General features: G+C 40.9%; 2 protein-coding genes across 9 annotated transcripts in view; one reads left to right on the top strand and one right to left on the bottom strand.

Annotated features, from left to right (window-relative positions):
* Positions 1-3382, top strand: part of CSPP1 (centrosome and spindle pole associated protein 1) — a 65673-nt gene extending 62291 nt beyond the window's left edge. For all 8 annotated transcript variants that reach the window (XM_064442592.1, XM_064442589.1, XM_064442593.1 and 5 more), the window contains one exon: positions 2526-3382. In XM_064442592.1, coding sequence (XP_064298662.1) covers positions 2526-2752 — 227 coding nt within the window. In that variant the 3' untranslated portion in view covers positions 2753-3382. The remainder of the gene's footprint in view (positions 1-2525) is intronic.
* A 3756-nt stretch (positions 3383-7138) lies between these two features.
* Positions 7139-24714, bottom strand: part of ARFGEF1 (ADP ribosylation factor guanine nucleotide exchange factor 1) — a 100578-nt gene continuing 83002 nt past the window's right edge. The window contains exons 28-39 of the mRNA XM_064442586.1: positions 24108-24268; positions 23319-23449; positions 21654-21783; positions 20467-20602; positions 20241-20379; positions 15826-15895; positions 13438-13567; positions 12453-12592; positions 11964-12132; positions 10381-10519; positions 9348-9465; positions 7139-8598 (exon numbers count right to left, since the gene is read on the bottom strand). Coding sequence (XP_064298656.1) covers positions 8434-8598; positions 9348-9465; positions 10381-10519; positions 11964-12132; positions 12453-12592; positions 13438-13567; positions 15826-15895; positions 20241-20379; positions 20467-20602; positions 21654-21783; positions 23319-23449; positions 24108-24268 — 1628 coding nt within the window. The 3' untranslated portion in view covers positions 7139-8433. The remainder of the gene's footprint in view (positions 8599-9347; positions 9466-10380; positions 10520-11963; positions 12133-12452; positions 12593-13437; positions 13568-15825; positions 15896-20240; positions 20380-20466; positions 20603-21653; positions 21784-23318; positions 23450-24107; positions 24269-24714) is intronic.

The following is a 24714-nucleotide window of genomic DNA, read 5'->3' as shown; positions in this document are numbered from 1 at the left end:
GCCGTTTACAGACTTTGATAAATTTTAAGAGCTGAACTGGTTGACATAGTCAGGAGGCTCTGTTCATAGCAGTTCACTTTTTCTTTATGGGACTGATGTGGGAACCCTAAAGCCACCCTAGAATTGTTTTCTTAAATGGAAAATTAGCGCATACTGGGGCCAGGCCTCCTCCTCTGTTTTCACCCACTCAAAAAAACCATTCTCATCAGTGTAGAGTTGCTGAGTACTTTGGGTGATGAAGTCCCTGTAAGGCAGCAGCATAAACAAGAGCAGACGGAGTCACAGAAGAGAGAACTCTCACAGCTTTGAGCACCTTAGGTATGTGGCTGAGACCCTGCTGTATGTAAGAGAAGTTGCCTAAATTGCTTGAGATTTTTTAGGCATTCCTCTCTGCCTTTAAGGAATGCTGGAGCCTGTGAAGGTCTACAGCAGGCAGCAGCACTGACTCCTGGTAAACGCAGGCTGGCAGAAGACAAACACTAATACCCACTCCAGGGCGCTGAAGGAGTTTGTTTTCATCTAGGGGCAGGATGTGCTGCAGGCAGCGTTTAGCGGGAGTCCAGACACCACTCAATTTCTAAATCCGTATTTCTGGTGAAGGAAAGAGGTCTGCTTATCCCCAGCCTCCAAATACAAACTGTGAATTGTCAAGTGGCAACTCCAAAGAAAACTCTTTATATACGGCCCAATTAAGAACAGTTTTTTATGGAGTATGCAAAAAGTGTTGAAATTCACAATGAAGCAAGTTTTGTACTATCGCTGATCTGTTGAGCTTTCTAAAAACAGCACCAAATGAGTCTGATACAGTGATGTGCACTACGATCTTACCTGTGACTGCTGGAAGATCTAATGGCTTTGTCTTTGAAGGCAGGAATAGTTGAACTTGGGGAAATGCAGCCTTCTGGGCTGAAAGTCCACAGTTTGTCTCTGAACAAATACCTTACCTTATTTTTGTTGTTTCTGAATATCAACTCTTAAAAAGGTATCAAAATGAAAATCTTCAGGTATTATTTTTCCTGCTGTGTGCTGTTGTTAACCCCACCATAACTTACGGATGTAAAAACTTGCGGGTTCCAACCCACAGGAGGGTTCATCTGACCCAGGATTTAGGAGAGAGGTTCGCTCTGCCAGCTTTAAACCCCGCATCAAGCAAAGGAGGCGACAGGCCCTAGAGAGAGGGCGGGCTGTTTACACTTCTGATTTTACAGAGAAGTTTTGTTTTACCAAACTGAGAAGGCTTGTAGGAAGATCAGATCACCCTCTGTATGATGTGACAGAACTAGTGGATTCACTGCCAAGTTACTTTGAACAAAAAGTATTGGGCATTCTGTTTCAGAACCTGCATCCCATCTTAGACACTAAGGAAAACTGAGCCTTTGCTCCCAACGTATGTGGGACTGTGCGGTTTCCGTTGTTCCCTTCACATCTACGTGCCTGGCTGCTGCTTCGGCGGGACTTGGGTTCTCTCACCCGTGCTTAGACCATCAACTAACTTTCAAGTTTTAACAAGAAGCTTCAGAAGAGCTTTGATTTAAAATAAAATTTTTAAAAGTTGACATTTTTTTTCCCCAGAATAAAAATCTGAAGTTTGGAAAAAAAAAATCATCCAAATACTTAAATTACATGACACTTAAGAATTGCTTAAGGGAAATATTTTAATCACTAAAGAATATACAATTCTGTTACGCTTTACTGGAATTAGTATCGTTCTGAATCCAAAAAATGAACAGCACAGAGAAATGATACATTTATATGCTTTTATATTTATATATATATAAAAAACTATGTTGTTTGATTATCCACACTAAAAACTGTGTGATGGCTGACTGAATAGAAACAGGTAATAGTAGCGGTCAGAGTGGTAACAACCCCAAGTTCAAAGACAAGGCTGTTCTTGGTTTTTTGGGTTTTTCTCTTTTTTGTGTGGTTTGTTTTGTAGCTGGAAGATGACAACCTACCCAGTGTGCATTTCAGAATGACATTGCATTAAGGTTATTAGCTGTGCTGGACTGTGATGTACTGCCTTGCTTGCGTTTGCACCGTTTACCAGTGTTTTACCAGTGTTAAAATAATTCTTCCTGAGTTCTCTCCTGCGTAGGAGGCTGGCTATACTAGAGCATTCAGCCATAACGCCGTAATTTAATGGCCTTACTTTTATATGCATTTCCTACGCGTGTATGTGCTGACAGATTTGACTTGTCGCTATAATAGGAGGCTGTGGGAAAGCAAGAACCTACTACCACAGCCATCCAGGGGTGCCCGTGTGCCTCCTTGTTGATCTGGCAGGGGCAGGAGCTGTTGGCATTAGACATCAACGACTTGGCATCATTAGCTGTTGACTCTGGGTGGGCCCAGTTCCTCAGAACGTCAAAGATGTGCGTTAAGTACAAACAAACGTACCTTAAAAGCATTCTTTATGCATTTATTGCAGATAAATAAGCCTCTTCGATGTAACAAAATGTTGTGGCGAGATGTGATAAGCTGTCGTCCTTTAACACGCGTACGTTGCTCTCCTCCTCTCTCAGGTGATAACGTTTCCTTAGGAGACGCAGAGGACCTTCTGAAGGCTGCTCCACCGCACGCTGGCAGACGGCCCGGTTCCGTTGACACGGTTGCAACAGAGCCCTGGCTGCGACCGGGAACGTCGGAGACGCTCCAAAGGCTCATGGCTGAACAGTCCAGCCCAGCAAAACTTCCACCCGAAAACACGCTCCTGCTTAGTTGGCAAGGCCTCTCGACCGCGCACGGCTGACTGGAGCCCCTGCGACCAGCGGTGCCTTGCGGCGGGGGAGGGGCTGCTCAGCACTACTGCACTTTCCAAGGTCTCTTGTAGGGATAGTTCTCTTCCCTGTACATAGTGTGGAGCTGTACGTATTATTTAAAGTAGCAATAATAAAGTAAGAGAAGCTGCAGCGTAATGGAGATGTAGAGCAGGGATATTTTATATTGCGTGACGTGGGAAGTGGAGGAGTAGCTTGGCAGTTTTTGCACTTTTTATACAAGTGAAGTTTCAGCCTCAGAGCTGGACTTACCACAGAAGCTGTGTGTGTGTGTGTGAATTTGATATTAAATCAAAGTTAATTTTTAGCTTTGTTTATAGCCAAACTCCAAAACTCTCTGAAAATAGAGTAACCCAATGGCAGAGGTGCAGTTTAGGCTTTTGGTAAAAGAGTATGTAACTTGGAGAAGGGCACTTGCTTTTCATACAGTGATGTGAGCTATGCTGCATGAAAGCTCAGCGGTTTCATCAAAAAATGACTATTAGCAATGTGTCTTTTGTCCCCTAAACTCTTACGTGCTGGAAATACTGATATTGTTGCATATATTTAATTTATGGTTCTGATTTAAGAGTTAATAAATTATTTTGCTACTAAAAATGTGAGGCAGACTTCCCTTTTCTCCATTTATCATTTGCTTCAGCTTATATCTACTCATGAACAAACTTGACACATTAGGCTGTCTTCAAAGCAGCAAGAAAAACATAAAAGTTGCTGAATAAAAGCACAGGGCAATTACCAAGAAGGCTGTGCAGGTAGAAACAAGATTTTAGGAGCGCAGTGAACTGAAACACCAAGGTGAAGCACTTGTCGTTGTTAGGTGTTCCCAGCCAGAGGCCAAAGCTTGGCCAGCAGGGAAGGACAAACTATGAAACCAAAACAACTTGTAAAAACAAGTCTCTTGTTTTTACTAAAATGCTGCCTTCAAGCGCCTGTCTACCTGCTTGACAGCCGCAGCCGTTCTGTGATGATGGCAGCAAGAGATGCTTGTTGAGAGCTGTACTTCAGTTCTGCGTTGTGCTTGGCTGCTTCGTGGATTTAGCATGTTCCTTCCCCGAGAGGAAGTGCCAGGTGAGGCTGGCTGTTACCATGAGCTTTGGGCTCATCAGCCTGGGTACAGCTGCCCTGGGCGGTGACTAATGGAGGGAGCTTGGCATAACCCAAGCCTGAGGCCAGAGTGGGTGTGGGGCAGGCCTTGTGGCTACTTGATTCTCAATTTCCAAGAGGTGGGAATGCAAAATAATTTTAAGCAGCTATGGTGAAAAGGTTTTATAAGCCCATTACCACCCTAGCAGGCAGCCTCCCATGCTGAAGCCCACTGTATATATTTCATACTGTTCTTCCATTTGTCACCTGCCAGCCTTTCCCTTGGTTTTGATGCCCAAGGTCTCCTCAGTCGCTTCACATGTTGAACTTTGTGATACATTTGCTCTACTAACTAACGCCAGGCTAGATGGAGAACTTTTCTTCCTCATCTAGTCACCTACAGAGTTTAATTTTTCTTTATTCCTTGACCTGTAATCAAAGTAAGTTTTACGGCACTCCCTGCCCAACAGATGCACAAAGCCAGCCTCACATAACTGCAAGACACAGCTCAGGAGCCCTCTTTCAGTTCCTTCCTTAACCTCTGCTGTGACCTGAAACCACTGAACTTAATTTAACCTCCCTGCTCAACAGCACATTGCGCAGTGAATTGCACTCTTCCTTACAGTTCTCCTCCCTGCGGCAGCCAGGCTGCTGGTCAGGATACGCTTGGTCTTTCACACCTTTCCTTGCCAGATCTTCCCTTCAGCTTTCTCCGCAGCTCTGAGGTTCAGGTGTAGGAAGGGCCTTTCTGCCTGCCTTCCTACATTTTAAATTTTTTAAAAAAATCATGACAGTGCAGTCTGCAAACTAAACCCGGGTGCAATCCACGCTCCTGAGCGCAAAGTTGAGATGACTGAAAAAGAACCCCTTTCCTGCCCCTGCTTTTCTGACAATCCTTGCAGATGTGAGCATTGAATACCCAGAGTAGAGCTGGTGCGGGTCTGGCATTGCAAGAATTAACGCGAGGTTACAGAAGACAATGATTATGATAGAGGAGTTCAGTTTCCAGTGAACCAAGACTAAACAGCTATTAGGCCTTTTCCACATAAGCAATAAATAAGGTAAGGCATGACAAGGTCATGCTGTAAAAAAAATCATTACTAAAGAGGGGCACACAGCAGAACAAAGAAGCAGTAAGGTTTAAAACAAAACCACCCTCCCCCCCACCTAAACTATCAAACGTTTTAGATAATCTATTGTACTCCCTGCCCCTGACTGGCGATCGAAGGCAGACATTTAAAAAGGAATTGGGCAGACGGGGGTACCAGCTACATGAACGGCTGCTGCAACAGTGCCCTGGGCAGGACTGTCAGGAACACCTCCAGGGTGGTACCAAGAACGCTGTTTGCCACAGGCACAGGAGAGCATACGGCATCAGCAGCGATGGGACACATTATACTCTAAGAATTATTAATTATCACTGTCCAACAGACAAGAATTATCACTGTCCAACAGACAAGACCTCAGGCCTGGCCTAGTAGAGTGGTTTAAGATATTACACAACAAAACTGAAAAAATAAAATGCAGCCCAAGAGAAAAGGCTGTACAGTTACAATTAATTAAAATAACTTCAACGCTCCCCCTTCTAATGCTGACCAATGCAATTTGGATTTGCTCCACCCCCAATTAGTATTATGAGAAAACTCTTAGGTGCAGGTCACGCCTTTTAATTCCCTTCACCGGCTTTTCCGTAGTTTACGCTTATTTTTGGAGCCTGCTGTGAGCAGCTTCAGGGGGACTCATTCATCTCTGCGATTAGGCCCCCTCATCCGCTTTCTCAGGCATGAGAGACCTTTTCTAGTCATGAGTTTTATGAGAACACACTAGAGAACAATCCAATTCTGCTTTCACTTACAAAATCAAACACTGACAGGGCTCAGCTGGTTGATGCATTCTGAGCCAGTGGTCAGATGAACTGTAATCCCAGCCCTTCCCTCCCAGCCACCCTTATTCCATGGTCTGTTTCATATTAATATTTCAGTCTCCAGAAAGCAGAACACAGTATTTGAGTTTCTATCTGTGCAGCACTACAGGGTTCATTTCACTAGTCCACCTACAAGCACTTTTAGTCTTCCTTTTTTCTTTTTTTCTTTAAACTGAGTAGTAGTGAATGGAGTCAAATCCAGTTGGTGGCCAGTCACGAGTGGTGTTCCCAGGGCTCAGTGCTGGGGGGGTTCGATATCTTCATTGATGATCTGGATGAGATCAAGCGCACCCTCAGTAAGTTTGCAGATGACACTAAGCTGGGTGGAAGTGTTGATCTGCTGGAGGGCAGGAAGGCCCTACAGAGAGACCTGGACAGGCTGGATCGTTGGGCCAGAGCCAACAGAATGAGATTCAACAAGGCCAAGTGCCTGGTCCTGCACTTCGGTCACAACAACAGCTACAGGCCTGGGGAGGAATGGCTGGAGCTGCCTGGAGGAAAAGGACCTGGGTGTGTTGCTCGACCGCCGGCTGAACATGAGCCAGCGGTGTGCCCAGGCGGCCAAGAAGGCCAACAGCATCCTGGCTTGTATCAGGAACAGTGTGGCCAGCAGGAGCAGGGAGGTGATCATGCCCCTGTACTCGGCACTGGTGAGGCCGCGCCTCGAGTGCTGTGTGCAGTTCTGGGCCCCTCACTACAAGAAGGACATCAAGGTGCTTGAGCATGTCCAGAGAAGGGCAACAAGGTTGGTGAAGGGTCTAGAGAACAAGTGTTATGAGGAACATCTGAGGGAGCTGGGGTTGTTTAGTCTGGAGGAGGCCAAGGGGAGACCTTATTGCTCTCTACAACTGCCTGAAAGGAGGTTGTAGGGAGGTGGGGGTTGGTCTCTTCTCCCTAGTGACAAGCAATAGGACAAGAGGAAACGGCCTCAAGCTGCGCGTGGGGAAGTTTAGATTGGATATTAGGAAAAACTTCTTCACCAAAAGGGTTGTCAGGCATTGGAACAGGCTGCCCAGGGAGGTGGTGGAATCTCCATCCCTGGAGGTATTTAAAAGAAGGGTAGATGTGGTGCTTGAGGATATAGTTTAGCGGTAGAACTTGGCAGTGATAGGTTAGCAGTTGGACTTCATGATCTTATGGGTCTTTTCCAACCCTAACGAATCTATGATTCTATGATTCTTTTTCACCCTGTGTTTGCCTAACGGTGAGAAATCAGATCCTGGTCAACCAAAGGGCACCCTCCTTTCTGGCCCCAGAGGGCTGGGGTTTGCTCCTTTGAACCGAGAGCATGAGAGGCAAAGGAAACTGTGAAACAAGTAGCTGTGGATTAGACCGGTTTTGATTGCACTGATGAAAGAGTTCAAAAACTTTATTGACCTATAACCTGATTAGAATATGCCAGATGAGAACCAAATATTGTACAGAAAGTTGTACAGAATTTTTTTTTACATAGAAAACTTTACAGATCTGTACCATATACATTTTGTCCATCTGAAAAAAATTTCTACATCCATTGTAATACAGAATGCTTGACAATCTTGTCTTTTAACCATCGGAGCACAATTCACAGTATGAATACGTTTCCAATAAATTTAACCATCCCCAAACCATGCCAGATTTGTTACTTGAATATACTCAACATTAAATTCTGTACATAAGAGTGAAATCTACATCAAACAAAAAACATCTGACAGCAGACACAACCTAGACTTGTTTGCAGTGATTCAAGTTCCAGTCCTTGAAGGATCATCATTTCAATGGCTCGTTATATTTAAAAGCCCTAAAACAAGTATATTACAGGTAGTTTTGTCAGCCGTGATATTTCTACCTCTGTTCTTGACAAAAGTCAGCAACACTAACTTCTGGGCTACAACAAAACCAAAAAAAAAAAAAAAAGAAACAAAAAAGAAAGGAAAAGAAAAAATCACAACCCAAAAAAAAGAAACCCAAACTTCTAGTGCATTTGGTAAACAATGAAGTGTTATGGGTTTTCAGCAAATCAATAATACAGAAATAAAACGATTCAGGAAGAACTGTATAGTGTTAAAGAGTTTATATTACAGACCTGCATCTCTGTACATTTTTCACAGAAGGATGATTACCAATGTCTCAGACAGCCTGAGTGTGCAAAAATCTTAGAATAAGAATATCAGACATAGTTGCTAAATATCTTTTACCATGAACAATAATCTCCATTTTCTTTTCACTATAAACATTTAATCCTTCAAAATACAGCTCTCCTGAGTTGTACTTCTTGCAGAAGCTCAAACCTTTACATATATAGTTCTTTGGGTACATTTTACTTTCACACCCACCATAAACATCTGTTGCTATGCTGCTGTCTAGGACAGTAAAGGATATCGCAGCCCATGCTGACTAGAGGACTGTGCTAAAAACCGGCTCTGTGCTCAGCATGAGCCAGGTAAGAGGAACCGACAGAGAGAATCCATCAGGAAATACAGGGACTGGAGTGTTGCAAGCCTTAATTACAGTTGTAAGCATCTGTACCGTTAACCCTCGGATACGCGTTGCCAAACTAAGAAACCGTTTTTACGGATATCCAGACAGAATGGCTCAGCTACCTGGTCCTTTTATTTAGCTGAGGAATACAAACTTTTAAAGGGAGCAATACTCAGTCACTAGCTGCTACTGCTTGCTTATTCCAGACTCTTGTTCTGGTGGCTGGGATATTTGGAAAACCACACCAATCCGCAAGAAAAACCTTCGTAGAACAGCTCGAAGCTCAGGAATAAGGTCAAACTGCATAATTTCACACAACAGAGGATAGTAGAATGAGGCATGAGCCTTGAACTGAGGAGAAAACAAACAGAAGAAATTACTCTAGTATGCATCAGTACACCTCAGAAAGCGTGTTGCAAGTGAAGCATTCTAAATACTCTCCCAAGTCAAGGTGAGAAACCCACAAAGTGACAGGCAGAGGCATCTTTAAAGCCGAAGCCGGCAGTGCTAGAGTAAGGCTGAGACAGCTGCGATGCACTCTGACAGACGCGCACTAGCTACACACAGCTCCTGGCTAACGCTTGCTCTTCAAGAGGAAGACTTTCTCTATTATCAGTGAAGTTGTTTGTTGTAGTTGGCCCCTTTCACTTAATACTTCAGCCAAGTTTTGTTAGAAATCAAGGGAGATCTAAATACAGATTTATTTACTGCAGAATTGCTTTGGAGAAGGTCAAGGGGAGGTACATATAACACTGGAAGCAGAAACAGGAGCTACTTCTTTGAATAAAGTATCAGCCACTAAACCTCTTCCTTAGCAGGAGAGGGGTAAAGCAACTTAACACAGACACTTCTAAAGAATTTTAGCATCTTTTAAATTTTCTCAGACACATTTTATTTTATCGCTCACTGCACCCTCATTCTGCGCTGCTACTGTCAGTAGCTGTCAAGTACAATTTCAACATACATTCCCTCAACACAGACTGTCTACAGAGCAGCAGGAGCTTTTAAAGTCACGTAGGTAACTGTGCGTGAAGAACCTGTCTGGAACTACTTCTTACCTGTAAACATTGTCTTAAAAAACATTCCAAACAGTTACTTACCCTTTCATCACTTATCTTCAGGACTTTAGTCAAAAATAAGAGTAACAGATTAGTCCAGGCTTCCCTATGACTTTCTGATGTAAGAGTGAGGAAGTAACTCAGAGCCTCACTGCAGACACTAGAGAGAAAAGACACAAAAACTAGTAACCAGCATTTTATTTTGAGCTCTACTGCAGAGAGGGAGCTTTGGCATTGCAACTTTACCACTGTAGAGCCCTGGTGTAGATGAGCATCGTTTTATGAAAGCTACTGTAAGCCTGATCAGTAACAGAAAGCAGCAATTTTGTTCGACTCAAAACCAAAGTCCTAGGACTTCAGTATTAAATATGCTGCCCAAACTCAATCACGATCTGTATTTGAAGTGTATCAAGTCCTCTTTGAGAGGTATTAAAATGCATGCGACAAAATGATACATAGACTGAAAACTGATCTCATGCTGACGGGAGTTCTCAGCTGCTCCCTGGTCTACAAACCTTAAAATACTTTCACTGTGTTACTGCCATGGTTTTAAGCCCTCTGCTATTCCAACGCTTCCGTGAGTAACTTTGTAAACTAAAAAACATTTAGGTGAACCTTAGTATTCACAGTAATGAATAACCAAAAAGCCAAAAGCTGCTGTATGCCCACTCGTTCCTCAAGCTTAGTGCTTTTCCGCAGATGAGAACAAACAGCATCAGTTCCCTAAAATATCTGAGGTTACTGAAAGAAAAAAGCAGGGTTTAGGTGACGGTTGCTCTTCTTTTTAAAGAGGAGCTGTAATGATCCCCCACCTACCCACATGCTACAACAACAAAAACAGGTGACAAAAACCTTTGTTCTCTCCTGCAAAACATGTAATGAGAAGAAAAAGCAGAGGCAGCATTAGTTGCTAGTAGCACAGCACTCTCCACACACAAAAAAACATTAGCTGTGACCACCACCACACTGTGTTGGCTCTAAGAAGATTACTGCAGACAGAGGAGGTCTGTCCTTTCAAATAAACGTTCTTTAACATCAGAAATAACATCAACAAGTTCAGCTACATGGACCTTACTTTAGTAGTCGCCGCTGGACTTCCTCCCATGCACTGGTACGGCTTTCATCCATGTACATACGGAACAGAATGCGCAACCCACAGGCAAGACTGCTAGTCTCCTGTTTCAGAAGATTAGGCTTTGATTTGCCTTTGAAACCTAGAGGAATTCCAAGCGTCCGTTTAGATTTGTTTCATCTGACATTCTCCTTACAGTCCCGCACTACTTCTAAGCATCTTCTGCAGGTAGACAGAAGAACCACCGTACGTAACTAATTTCTCACAACATTTAGTACAATAGAGTACTGCTAAAAATGAACCTACAAATACACCATAATTGTGTTTGGCACCCGTTTTTATATAGGCTGCCAAGTAGATGTGAAACCTGGGTTTATAATAAAAGTGCATTCTAACCCCCTGAACAATGAGCCATTTTGTCTCAACTGTATATCTATAGTGTATACTGTTTTATTGCTCTATTTTCAATAAGAATGGCTAAAATACTCCTGTTTCCAAAGCTGTTACTGTATAATTGAACTCAGTTTGTTAGCAGAGGCCCATACTAGCAAAAAGCATACCCATAAATACTACCTCGCTCAAGCTGACGTGGTTCTGTGTACACAGAAATGCACAATGCACAAAAAGGCTTGCTGCATATTCACAGTATGCATTCACCATTAAAAATACTAATATAGCTAACTGTGGTGGAAGGAATAGATTAAACATAATGCTGCAGAGTGCCCCTTTTCTAACTGTTTCAGAAAATGATATATTTCACTGTGCTGGTTTTGGCTGAGAAGGGGTTAATTCTCCTCACTGTGGGGGTCGGCTACCTTTCCAGCTTCCCGCGCTCTGCCGCGTGGCGGGGGGGGGCTGGGAGGGGCAGGGCCATGGTGGGGACGGCTGACCCCAACTGGCCAATGGCAGGTTCATTCCATACCATGTGACACCATGACCAATATATTGAGGTGGGGGCAGCTGCAGCGCGAGCGCGGAGGCGGCGCGGCGTCGGGTCGGCGGGCGGCGCGCGGTTGCGGCGTGGGCAGTTTGTTCCGGCGGTTCGTTCCCCCTCTCCCCTCCCTTCCCCCCTCCCCGGGGCTTTGCGCCTCTCGTTGTTCTCCTTTACATTGCATTTCTACTGTTGTTTTCTTTTAATTTTAATTATTAAACTGTTCTTATCCCAACCCACGAGCGTTACCCTTCTGATTCTCTCCCCCATCTACCGGTGGGGCAGTGAGTGAGCGACTGTGTGGGGCTGAGCTGCCGCTAAACCACGACATTCACTTATACCCTGGTAGGTAAAACAACCCCCCCGACAAGTTTTGGGGTTTTTGCCTGCAGCTCCCAAGCATGGGATTCACACCTGCAGCCAGGGATTGGCTTGGCAGCCAGAACCCAGCCAAACCTTCGATTTTAGGAAATCAAAAAGATATTTGCACCTGCACAGATGAGGTCTCCTCCCCTTAGGGACTCTAGGGTTATGAAGTTACAGCCTGATATTCAATTTTACATTCAGCATCAAAGTACTTTTGACCTATTTTTGGGTCAATTCAAAGCACAGTAACACATTCTCGCAAGGTATTTCTTCAAAGTGACTGATTCACCTGCTTTCCAGAGAGCAGTTCTTTGTTCGTTGTTTGAATTAAATGCTTTAGCAAATCTGTGAGATTCCAGCAGACAATCAAGAAGTTTGAAAAGCTGCTGTGACGTTAGAAAACGATACATCCCTTGATCTTGTGTATCCACATGGACATCGAAGTCTACTGCATCTCTCTATTAAAAAAAAAGGTATTTCAAGTAATAATTCACAATTGTCTTCAGCAAGCTCCTGTGATAACTCAATCCTACCCTGTTTTCATCTGTACTTGTATTTAAACTTAAAACTGTATTAAAAGTCGTATCTACATCCAGTTACATAAATGCCTTTGAACAATACATGTTTTAATCTCCACAGGGTGCTGCCCCAGCGCAGCAAATGCAATTTAATGCAAGATTGTAAAATTGTAAATTAGAAGATGTTACAGGAGTTTATGAAACTTCATCCACTAGAGAAAAAGCTGTTAAAGAGAGAGATACCCATCAGTTCTACTTACTTGTGCTGCTGCTAGATTCTCTGCATCCTCTTTTTTGCTAGTTGCTGGGAAGAACACAATATTGTCGATAGTCTGAATGAGTTCCAGTTGTACAACACATTTGATCAAAAGAGCAGCAAATAACTTCTGTTCTGGAAATTCTTTAAAGAAAATAAAAATAAAATTGTTTGTTAACTGAAGAACTGCAATACTTACTTTTCTTTGTTGAGCTATTTTGGGGGGTAAGGTGAAGAACAGCTTAATTTCAAAAGCACATTCGTAAACCAAACCTGGAATCCACCTATTGGAATTACTCTTCTAAAACCAGGACTGATCGTCATGGTAACAATTGGTAGGTTTTAAAAAACTATATCCTAACTTTTAAGTCTCTTGCCACATATTAGACAAATATTGAACATTACCTAAAAAGTCAGTGACCTCGTTGCTCGCACCAGCGCAATGGCAAGAACCAGAGGCTGAGGCTCTGCAGGCAGAGGAGGCTTAGGACAGCACTGATACCACCGATGCTTGTTAGTACCTCTGGCAAGCACTAATACTACCAGACATGAGCATTTTAAGCACCAACATCTAACTTTGCACAAGTATCTTAACGGTTTGATACACTCCCTTCAAATCAGTGTAAATACCTTTTTCTTTTTCAGCTTATGTTGCATTCTGCACAGAAGGAACTTTGCTCTGAAGAAAAACAAATACTCATTTACATAGCTTTGTAAGGAGAGTATTATTTTTAATATTTTGCTTTGGGTAAAAAGCCTGCAAGTTAGCAGCTGAACTCCAGATTTTTAAAGCACAGGTCAAAAATGCGGACACACCAGAGTCCAACAGAATTCTGTCATACTACATGAAGACAAAAATTTAACCAATGTAAACTTTCTTCACCTTCCGTTTCTAAAGTTATAGCTGGGGCTACAACTAAAGATACAAAACATCTGCTAAATACTACTCTTAACAGATAGAAAATGCCAAATCACTACAAGACACGCACTTGCTGTTGGCCTGGTTTTACTCATTTCTTCACCCACTGTGGACCCTGCGCTGGGCTGATATGGACGTCCATCTGAAGATCTAGGCTGAATAGAATCATTAATATCTACTGACTTCTGTGAGATTGTATCCTGAAAAGAAAGAAAGAAAAATTAACGTACAGAAAACCTCTGCAAGCTCATCATCAATAATGTTGTGTTCCTCAAAGCTTAAGACATTTGCTGTTTCAACACTGCACTTCTTCATCCACTTTAATCGTATTTGATATTAGCATTCAAGAAAGATGTACTAAAAAGGACCTACTAAGAACGAATTGAAAATTTAACCAGCAGCAAATACTTCATTACATGGCAGGTTTTTTGTATGCCATCCAAGCATTCATTTAGTATGTCAGCCAACAGTTAGTTTGACTTTTACCAGATTAAGTGTATGATGTTTGCTGCAAGGTTCCAGTCTACCCTGATCTACAGTAAAAACCTCTACTAGCTTCTGTGAGAATCTGTATTCCTTTTATAATGGGTGAAAATGTGAACACACAGCTCTTAAATGACAAGTCCAAACAATATGAGGTTATCATCAAACTTTACCTGCCTTTACTCCCTTGAATGTTCTGAATTATAAGCTCCTACTAACATGTTTGTGGGTGCTACAGGAGTTTACCACAGTACATTGATGAAGGAGGAGAATATATGCATATCAAGAAATGCTCTAATCTAAAATCCCTTTGCCAGAGAGCTGCTTCAGCAGACCTCTGGAATGTGTTCTGATTCTCCATGTTGCTTTGTGTTACCTTGTGACAATGACTTTGGAAGATGAATTGTTGGGGTTTTGTTTTCTTTTTAAACAAACATCTTCCTCCTTCATCAGGTGAATGTAAAGTGTCAAAATCAATGGTAATACCTATTGTTTTCATTTTAGAAAGCATTCACTGAAAGAGGGAAACATAATTAATAAAAAAAAAAGTATGTTATAATTAACTGCAGAGCAGTTATATATAGCAATTACTGTCCCTTTCTATCAGCATTTGTTCCCTAAGTGCCACTGGAGACCACACATTAATTCCCTATATTGTGGCATTAGCAAGACTTACATCTACACCTACAGTTTCTATAAGAACAGATCAACTCATACCAGTAAATAACTACGGTTTTAATCTCAATATAAATATACTTTTAATAGATATTATGTCTATAGATAGTAGAACGTTTCATTATATTTGAACTACCTGAAGAAAAATCAGATGGAAATATCTAAAGCCTGCAAAAATTCTACCCTACTGAAAGAAAGGATCCAAAATGTATCTCCTTTAACACTATTTATTATACAAGTTCTGTTAATTTTGAATTTAAAAGTGTCTTTCCACACTGAAGAAAAAAAAAGATTTTTGAAAACATGTTAAACTATTTCAAAGAGAAAAGATCTTTCAATTTATTCATGACTAAGACATTTAATATATTTGTTGTTTTCACATGCTATTATAGCTGACATAAATGGATCAAAAACATAGCCAATGTTTACATAAAACATTTTATACATCAAACCACTACAAACGAGTCAAGATATAGCAAGCACATTCAGTCACATGGATGTAAAATACCTGTATAATGAGAACTGGACATCACAAACATTTACACACTGTTGCAAGTGTATTATGTTAACACTCCATAAAGATAAATAGAGTGGGTCAGTGGCTCGTAGTAGAACTCATTTGGGACCATATCCCTGAACAATTTTTATCAAATGCTTCATTAATCTATAAAGAACTTCATGCAGCAATTTTGTGAGAACGTCCAAAAGCAAAATCATCAGTAGTCAAGTAGCTACAGGGCTGCCACTTGTAGGCAAATCCAAGTGTTACATCAGTTTATTCAATCAGTGCTAAGAAATCTGATGGTTATACATATTTTCTATTTTAAGCACTGATGTTTAGGTTCTTACCACCAGAGAAAATCTGAAGGAAATACAAGTCAATCTAACTGTCAATCTTCCCACCTCCAGCATTTTCTCATCATGTCAATACATCAAAGAGAACATTGAGCAAAATGAAACAAAAAGCACACCCCAAACCAGAAAATGACTCAAACCCTACATACAGTGCTACAGAAACCTACCAGACACAGGGCATTACCTAAAACATATATAGATAATGACCTACAGCCAACTTCCGGATGCCAACTTTGCCATAACAAAATACATACTTCTCTTCCTCAATTAATTTCTTGTCATTTTTAAGCATTAAATAGCTCTTTATCTGGAAAAAACTTTTTCAGGTACATCAAAATTGAAAAATGGGTTTAAACCAAGTATACTTTTCACTTATTCTACATCACAACACATATGTACCAAACTCCTGCAAGCTTTTAAAATATTTTTTATTTCAGTAGCTTACCAGTTTTTCTTTTGCATCAGAGGGAGATCCAGAGCTAAGCTCCCCACCAACCGGTTGCCAAGTCAGCAGCCTTGAAAACACAAAACCCAGCACCAAATTTAGTAAGTTTGAAATACAAATCAGAACCGATATTCTAAAAAAGTCCACTTCAATAGGGTGGAGGTTTTGTTTCTTTCAATTTAGAAGCCAAACATGAAGAGAGTCATATACAGATATTTCAAAAAATTAAGAAACTAATTTAAGTTGTAAGTTTACATTTTATTCTTTCACACATATGGAAAAAAATTTAAGTATTGCCTATTTTGAACTTGTAACGTTTCTGCCAATTGCCTTGGACACACAACTGGCTTATGTGGAGGCGGATTAATTTTTCTCAGAAATATTGGACTTGGCTTTAGGCAGTGCTCACGTGCCATTAGTGGGCCTTGTTCTCTCACGCTTTATCTGGAATAAGGAATGAATATGCTCCAGGACAAATTGGCACAAACGTCTGGAGGTGTTTTGCATTCTGTTTGGGATATGTTCCAGCATTGTGGTTCTATTTCCACACCGGATTCAATACTTCCACTTAGGTTTCACTGCTGCTATGAGTACCAAGTCACTGGTAATATTTCTCATCTCTTCCTGCTGTTTTCCTATAGCACGTCGCTGTCTTGAGGATCTTCGCCTTAAGCACTAAAAAATTTCTGCATTAATTGTAACTTATTGGGGCTCTCTGTTCCTGACAAGAGTTGAGGGAAGCTGGATTAAATAACCTACACGGTCCCATCATCTCTTGTTCTATCAAAACTATGGCCAAAACTAAGACTGAAGTATTCTGTCACTGTTAAGATTTCAAACTATTTAGCTTCAATCTATGTGAGGCAACACTTGATGGACATTTATGCCTGTGTATCCTGAGATCTCTCCCATTGCATTAAGGATCCTAAATTCACAGACCAGTGATCTCCATACAATTAAAACCCACATAACTGAAATGACAAATCGAAGATAGGAAATGAGAAAATCTTGAGGCATGTAATGAGACAACAAATAAAGCAGAGCAGAGAACTGAATTGATTCTTGAAAGCTACCAGGACACAAATTGCAGATTATTCTGGATTAGAGATTGTTAAATACAGTGTAGTTAATTTTGTGCCATAAAGTCTTCAACTTTACTGCAACATGTAGTTCAAGGGCAATCAAGATAGACTTCAGGGCCTTGGGACAGCTAGTAAGGGACCCTGGAGCACAGGTTATTTTCTCTGCTCTCCTTCCAGTTGCAGGCAGCAATACTGGAAGGAACAGACGCACCCCATCTATTAATGCATGGCTCTGGCTGGTGTCATTGCCACAGTTTTGGGTTGTTTTTTTTTGATAATGGGATGGCCTACACAGCACCAGGCTTCCTGGCATCTGATGGGACTCACGCTTCTCAAAGGGGAAAGATCTTTGCTCAGGAGCTTGCAGGGCTCATTGACAGAGATTTAAACTAGAGTTGAATGAGAAGGGGGTTAATATCAGGCTTGCCTGAGACAAACTGAGGAACAACATGCCAAGGTTAGAGGGACAGGGTGCTAGTGAGGGCCCTCAGCCTGTGTCTGAGATGTGCTCAGTTCACTGGAGCACAGCTGAAGTTGTATGGAGGTGGACTAGGGGCTACTGAGGTAATAGGAGCCAAGAGGGGAACACAGGTGAAACACCTCAAGGGAATCAAGGGGTGTTCCTCTAAGAAGGTGACATCAACAACAGCCCAGCTGAAGTGCCTCTACACCAATGCATACAGCACAGGCAAACAGGAGGAGCTGGAAGCCATTGTGCAGCAGGAAAACTATGATAAAGCTGCCATCACAGAAACATGGTGGGATGACTCGCACAGCTGGAGTGCTGCAATGGATGGCTATAAGCTCTCCAGAAGGGATAGGCAAGGGAGGAGAGGCAGTGGGGTAGCCCTGTATGTTAGGCAGAGTTTTGATTGTCTAGAGCTTAATGATGGTGATGATAGTGTTGAGTGTTTATGGGTAAGAATCAGGGGGAAGGCCAACAAGGCAGGTATCAGGGTGGGAGTGTGTTATAGACCACCCAGCCAGGATGAAGAGGCAGATTAATTATTCTACAAGCAGCTGGGAGAAGCCTCACAATTGCTGGCCCATGTCCTCATGGGGGTCTTCAACCTACCAGATGTCTGCTGGAAATACAATACAGTGGAGTGGAAATAGCCTAGGAGGTTTCTGGAGTGTGTGGAAGATAACTTCCTGACACACAGCTGATGAGTGAGCCAAATAGGGAAGGCGCCCGGCTGGACATGTTATTTGTGACCAGAGAAGGACTTGTGGGGGATGTGATGGTTGGAGGCTGTTCTGGGCACAGTGATCATGAAATGATAGAGTTTTTGATTCTTGGAGAAGTAAGGAGGGCATTAGCAGAACTGCCACCTTGGATTTCTGGAGGGCAGACTTTGGTCTGTTTAGGAGCCTGGTTGACAGAGTCCTTTGGGAGGCAGCCCTGAAGGGCAAAGGAGTCCAGGAAGGCTGAGCATTCTTCAGGAAGGAAGTCTTAAAGGCACAGGAGCAAGCTGTCCCCATGTGCTGAAAGATGAGCTGGTGGGGAAGACGACCGCGGGCCTTCTTGAGAAGGCATGGATGTATTAAAGAGAGTCCAGCAAAAGGCTACAAAGATGACTAAGCAACTGGAGCACCACTCCTGTGGTGAAAGGCTGAAAGAGTTGGGACTGTTCAGCCTGGAGAAGGCTTGGGGCGGGGAGCACCTCATCAACGTATATAAATACCTGAACTGATGGTGCAAAGAGGACAGAGCCAGGCTCTTTTCAGTGGTGCCCTGTGTCAGGACCAGAGGCAACGGGCACAAACCAACACAGAGAAGGTTCCCTCTGAACACTGGGAAACACTTTTTCACAGTGAGGGTGACCAAGCCCTGGCACAGGTTGCCCCGGGAGGCTCTCCTTGGAGATACTCAAAAGCCAGGACATGGACCTGGGGAAACTACTCTGGGTAGCCTTGCTTGAGCAGGGGAATTGGACCAGACAACCTCCAGAGCCCCTTCCAACCTCAGCCATTCTGTGTGATTCTGTGTTAGTATCTTCAGCTATCAACACCTCAATGATTTTGTGGAAGCTTGGCCAGAATACAGTTTGGGCTCTTGTAGTAAGTGATCCTTGCTGAAATTGGTAGCCGAGTAAATATTCTAGTGCTAAGTTTTCCAAACAAGGAAATAATACTATCATCTGTCTTTGCAGAAAAGTAACTGGCCAAGAACCAGCAGAGGCTAGTATTGCAACTTTTAACTCCCACAGCGAATGCTGCAACTTTTAAAATGAAGAAGTTAAGCAATACCTGGAAGATGTTTTATATGAATGCTAAGAAAGAACAGATGTAATCCTACCTGATCAGATTAATAAAAACCTCTGCCAGAAGATACTTTATACTCCAGAGATTCACAGCATCTGACTATTTCAAGACAATTAACAATAAAGCACTTGCCCATAAAACTTTCAAATCTACCACTGTGCAATTTGTCTCTGTCTTCATTTCAATGTTAACTATAGTATTACTTCCAAACATGTGAAAATAAAGGTAAAAGAAGCATTTCCTGCCTTCTCTGAATCCTGGGGCAGCCTCCACCACAAGCTGGGTATTAAAATTGTGTTGTCAAAAAAAAAAAAATTGAGGCTGGGAAGGCAGGAAAAGCTCTGCCACAAAAATAAGGCTAATAGAGGGACTAAGAAACACAAATATGAAATGCCAGCCAAAGCAGAAGTCACAGAAAAAGAACCAGATCCCATAAAAAGAGAGGAAAAAAGGGAGAAAGAAGTCTCCTCCTATGGCTCAGAAAGAGAAGGGAAAAAAGAGTACAAAACCTCCATTAAAAATACAAACGAATACCTGTATATTGTTATCATAATTTTTCTTATCCATCTAAAAAGCTTCAGCTTAGTGAAAAGACTGTTTTGAGCAGTTTTATGTCACCAAACAATTGTTTGGAAAAGCAGGCATACTTTCACCATGAGAAAGGAGACTGATTCTATGCGCTCACACGTAATTACAAATTGCGAAGTCTGCCTATCAATAGCATTCTTCTATTACAAAAAGAAAATGACCAAAAATATCAGATAGTACTTCTCAAAAAATCCAACATGTTTATATTTAATCAAGTTACAGTTTGGGGTTTTTTTAAATTCTTGTTGTTTGCTTATCTCCCATATGGTATTTCTAGTTTTTAACAGTTTATCATTTACAACACAAAAGTAGGATATCTAGCACCTGATTTATCATTATGTTCCAAGCAAGACTGCTTCTATTTAGTCCACACGTAACAGCTTGTTATTCACCCCACCTGTTAGATATCTAACAGTTTTAAATCAGTAAGTCATCTAGCTGAACTGTTTTGCAAGGTATAAATATTAACAGTCGTCTTACGCATGAGGGATTGTAGTTTTGAAAATATCCAGCATGCAAGTACAAGTTTTATCCCAGATTTCTAGGGTAAACTTTTCACCATTTAGGATGACAACATTCTCCAAACAGTTTGTACCAGACCGTGCCAGTTGTTCATTGTCTGCAAAAGACAAGCAGAGCATTTGTTCATTCACACTCAACACAGTAAAATGTTAACATTGTTTAATGTAATTTGGTACAGTCCTACCTTGCTGCACACACCAGTACAGCTGTGCAAAGATATCATCCAGAAGAACATCACTAAGTACTTCTAAATACTGTGTGAATACATCACATATTGCATAAAGTGCATGGTTGCAAGTAGTTGTCATCCATTCAGCTTTCTAAGAAGGGGGGAAAAAAAAGTTACAACTTTAAGGTGGAATTTTTAGGATACATATCCCTGCAGGCAGATATTTCTGTTTACTCAATTTGAATTGCTTTATAGAGACTTGCAATTCCTTTCTATATCTCAAAATCCCTTGCAAAGCTTGGAGCCCCAACTTTTGCTTTGCTAACTAGCAGGTTTAAAAGCAAAACAAAACAAAACCCTAAACAAACCAACCAAAGCACACAGGAACAGGCAAACAGCTATTCTAAGAGACCTGTTTATAGGACTGCCAAGCACTTACCATGATGAAATACTAAGTCTGCCATTAAACTTAGAGGCTAACCCTAGCTCAATTGTTTAACATCAAGCTAAGCTTTCTGTGTTTCTTCTAAATATTTTCCAGGGACTAAAAACTCAGAAAGTGAGCCATGTCCCTCTACAAATAGTCAGACAGAGCCACCTAAACAGTTGACAGTCTTGATCAAAACTTCTAATTTTAATAATTTACATATAATTTGCATTAGTAACCCCATTTCTGTTTCACTTTCTTGTCAGGACAGGACCTGGTCCTGGTTTGACAGGTCAAAACCAGACTGGTGGTCAAAAGGGTGCAGTGAAAGCACAGTGCTGTTTTCTGTTGTTTGTTTGGTCTTTGAACTAGTTTTGAACTAGCAGGACTTAATCCTTCTAATTGTGACTTCACTGCTGATTATAAGCCTCATTCCATTGAGCATGTTACCATGAGATGACGTGTGTCTCCGATTCCAGGCATCATGTATAAAAGTTGCAGTTCTTACAAACCCTAGATATGTTGTATTTTATGCTATTCTTCTATCATTTGTTGTGGAAACTACTAGATCTTTTAGACACATGGTTTAAAAAAAATGAGAAAAGTGACAATAACTCCAGCAGAATGCTAATAAAACCAAATAAGGCTACTAGAGCCACAGGTCAACCATGCAAGTTTTGAGGTTTGCCTTACATTACTTGATAAGCTATATTACTAATCAGGTTTTCTACTGTAAATACAGATCTTGTAAATTATCTTGCCCCACTTTTTTCACCTCAGTCTGCTGTTCTGGCAGTTTCATGTTGTCAAATATCCTGAAGACAATCCGAAACAAATCTTGCCACCAGTGTTTTTCGTAAGTATGACCATATGTCTTCATTATTTCAAACATTACTGTTAAGCCCCTGAAATGAAGAAAGAACAACATATATTAAGACTTACAAAAAGACATGCACTAGACCAAATATGTCCAAGTGCAAAAGCAATAATAAACTCAAATACTGTTAAGAATATTATACATTGATCTGACGTGGATCAGTCACACCAGTACACAACAACTAAGCAGAATATCAGCTTGTTTAAAAAGCACTTAGAAGTCTCAGGCAATAGCCAGAAAACACTTTTGAGAATTACGGTGATTTTAAATTTAAGTAAGAAACTGACTTATTTACAAAGGACCACAAGAATAAAGGAACGAGTATTTCCAGATAAGAAAGAGGTCTAGAAATGAGTATTAATCTTCACCAACTATAAAGGGAGTTCAGATGCACAGCTTTCACATAGATGTGTAAGTGTAGAATGATTTGTATACAACCTCTTGTATTCAGCGTAAGAATTGCAACAGAATACACTTTATAAGGGAAAAGCCATATTCAAGGAAAATAAGCAGGTTTTACATGAAATCAGAGTACTTTGCTTTTTCAACTGTTTCTGCAATCCTCAACCAGTCAAGCATTACGGTATAAAACCAGTTCTAAAAATCCTCAAAGTAAGTATGATGGCAAGACACAGGAAGGCAGGCAGGCAGGACTGGGGTCATGAGTTCTAATTAAAACCAAAAAGATTCCAACAGAATTTTACTGTTGGAGTCCACTAAAAACCTACTCATTGCATGGAGCTTTTGACATTTGTTTTAAACAGAGCAAAACTGGAAACATGAGACGAGGCTTAACCAGGTCAACTATGACAAATCACTAAAGTGGAATAAGTAACAAGGGTGCATATCATGGAATCAAACATCATATATTTATATTTACTAATGAACAGAGAGGATCAGTATTGCCACTGAAAAAAAAAAGATTTGGACATCAGTCCAATGTAATGCCTTATTAAAAAAAAGGGGTGTGTGTGTATTTAATGCATGTCGACCATTTAGAGTTGACCTCCTTTGTTAAAATAACACTTGTTTGTTGTATGTTAGGAGAGTCAGAAGTGGACTTCTACATTTTACTGTGTTCTATGCATAAACTGCATCCATTGCATCGACTGTAAATCAAGCTGAGGTGTTTTAAATAGTTTACAGGTTCTATAATAATGGAAAACAGCCACTATATTTTAATTTACTTAAGCTTTAATTTATTTTCAAATGAACTGTTTAAATAGTTCGTATCTCTATGATTTCATGGCTATTCATCCTAAACAGGCATTATTTGAATATTTAACTTTAAGGGACTAATCTATTTAACAAAATGCAATCACAACCACGTAACTTCACTATTTCTTAAACAGAAGATAAAAATTTCGTATGTGAAGAACACAGATTTAATTTCTACATTCCAGCATCTATTTAAAAGTCGTTTTGAAGTCTGGTGTTCCACCTAGCACCTGAATTAAATACGTAGTAAACATAACCATCGTAGAGTGACTTAAGAGAGTTGTTCCCATTTTGAAAGTGTAAAGAAAGCCTTTTAAAATTTGAATTACAAATACTGATTGTTACCTGGTTCTTACATCTAATTTGCATCTATTGATGATACAAGACAACTCAAACAGAATTGGGAACCATCCCCGCACCCACACTCTGTCTTCGGGAGCTACATTCATATCATCACTTGTGTATTCCTTGAATGCCTTTAGAAGAAAACACAGGGTTATAGAGAGTCGTAAGAGTTAGATTCTCCAAAATAAAACACAATTTGGGCTGTAAATAACAATCTCTGCTGTACTAGTATTACACCCTGATACCTCAGGTGGGCTGGCAATCAAAATAATACTACTGGGACAGTGAAGGGTTTTTCAAAGTAATGCTTAGTATATTATGGAAAATAAACTAAAAAACATAAATGAGATGATACATACAAGCACCAGTTTTTGCTTGCAGTTCAGTCTCGGTCTCTTACTCTCTTTTTATAGAGACAGCACTGAAAGTCAGCATCTACCATAACATTTTGAGGATATCAAGCATTTTTGCTTATGCCATTATGCATTCTTCACAACATTTCTCAGTAGAGAGCAGATCCTGAGAGACGTTGAATTCCAGCAGCTCTCAGAAAAGCTAGCCACCAGCTGAACTGGGTGGATGGGATGGGCAGGGGGGAACAAAACAACAAAAAAATTTCTGATACTTTTAAAGCCTGACATTTTATACTCCTATTGTGTCTGAATAAAATACATTTCTCATTAATATCTGAAACTTGAAGGGAAGCCAATAAGGTTAGTGCGAGTATTCTTTTCTTTATAAAAGTACTGTTGATTAAAGCACTTATAATTTGATTAATACAGACTATACCTGAGGTCTATCAGATACATATTTTGCACAGTGGCGAATGAGGCGAATCGCTTCCATACTGGTATCCGGAAATGCTGCATTGCAGGCAAATTCAGACAAGCACTTTACTGCATCCTGGAAAGAATCTATGGTTGCTGGGAAGTGTTTTTCAAACACAATTGCTGGGAGAAAAGTGTGAACAGAAAAAAAAGTGTCATGCTTTAAAAACTATTAATTCTAATACAAACTGATTGTAACAGAAGTCATGAGAGACTGGTTCATTAATTGGTGCTGTCAAATGCTTGAGTAGTAATGAAAATTTAAAAAAATGAATGCTCAACCAAAAAAAAGCCATCTAGAATGCATTGTATTTTGACAGTAAGTAAGAGTCTAAAATAAATCAAGGTAGCTTCTAGTCTAAAGAGTCTAAAGGAGGGAAATTTAACAGTTAAGCAATAACAGAGCAATAGGCTTGCTGTTTAACACTAGGCTGTGTGATCAGAGCTTCAGAAGGCTACATAAAGCACAGAGTTACATCTACAAAAAGACTTCCTTCAGCGATATGGTTCTGTTGCCTTGATTTTAAAATCATTTTTGAGGAAAAGAAGAACTAAAAACCCCAAAACAT

This window comes from Phalacrocorax carbo, chromosome 2, assembly GCF_963921805.1.
Source record: "Phalacrocorax carbo chromosome 2, bPhaCar2.1, whole genome shotgun sequence".
NCBI lineage: Eukaryota > Metazoa > Chordata > Aves > Suliformes > Phalacrocoracidae > Phalacrocorax > Phalacrocorax carbo.
Note: the sequence above shows the minus strand (reverse complement) of the source record. Positions and strands in the feature narration are given on the sequence as shown.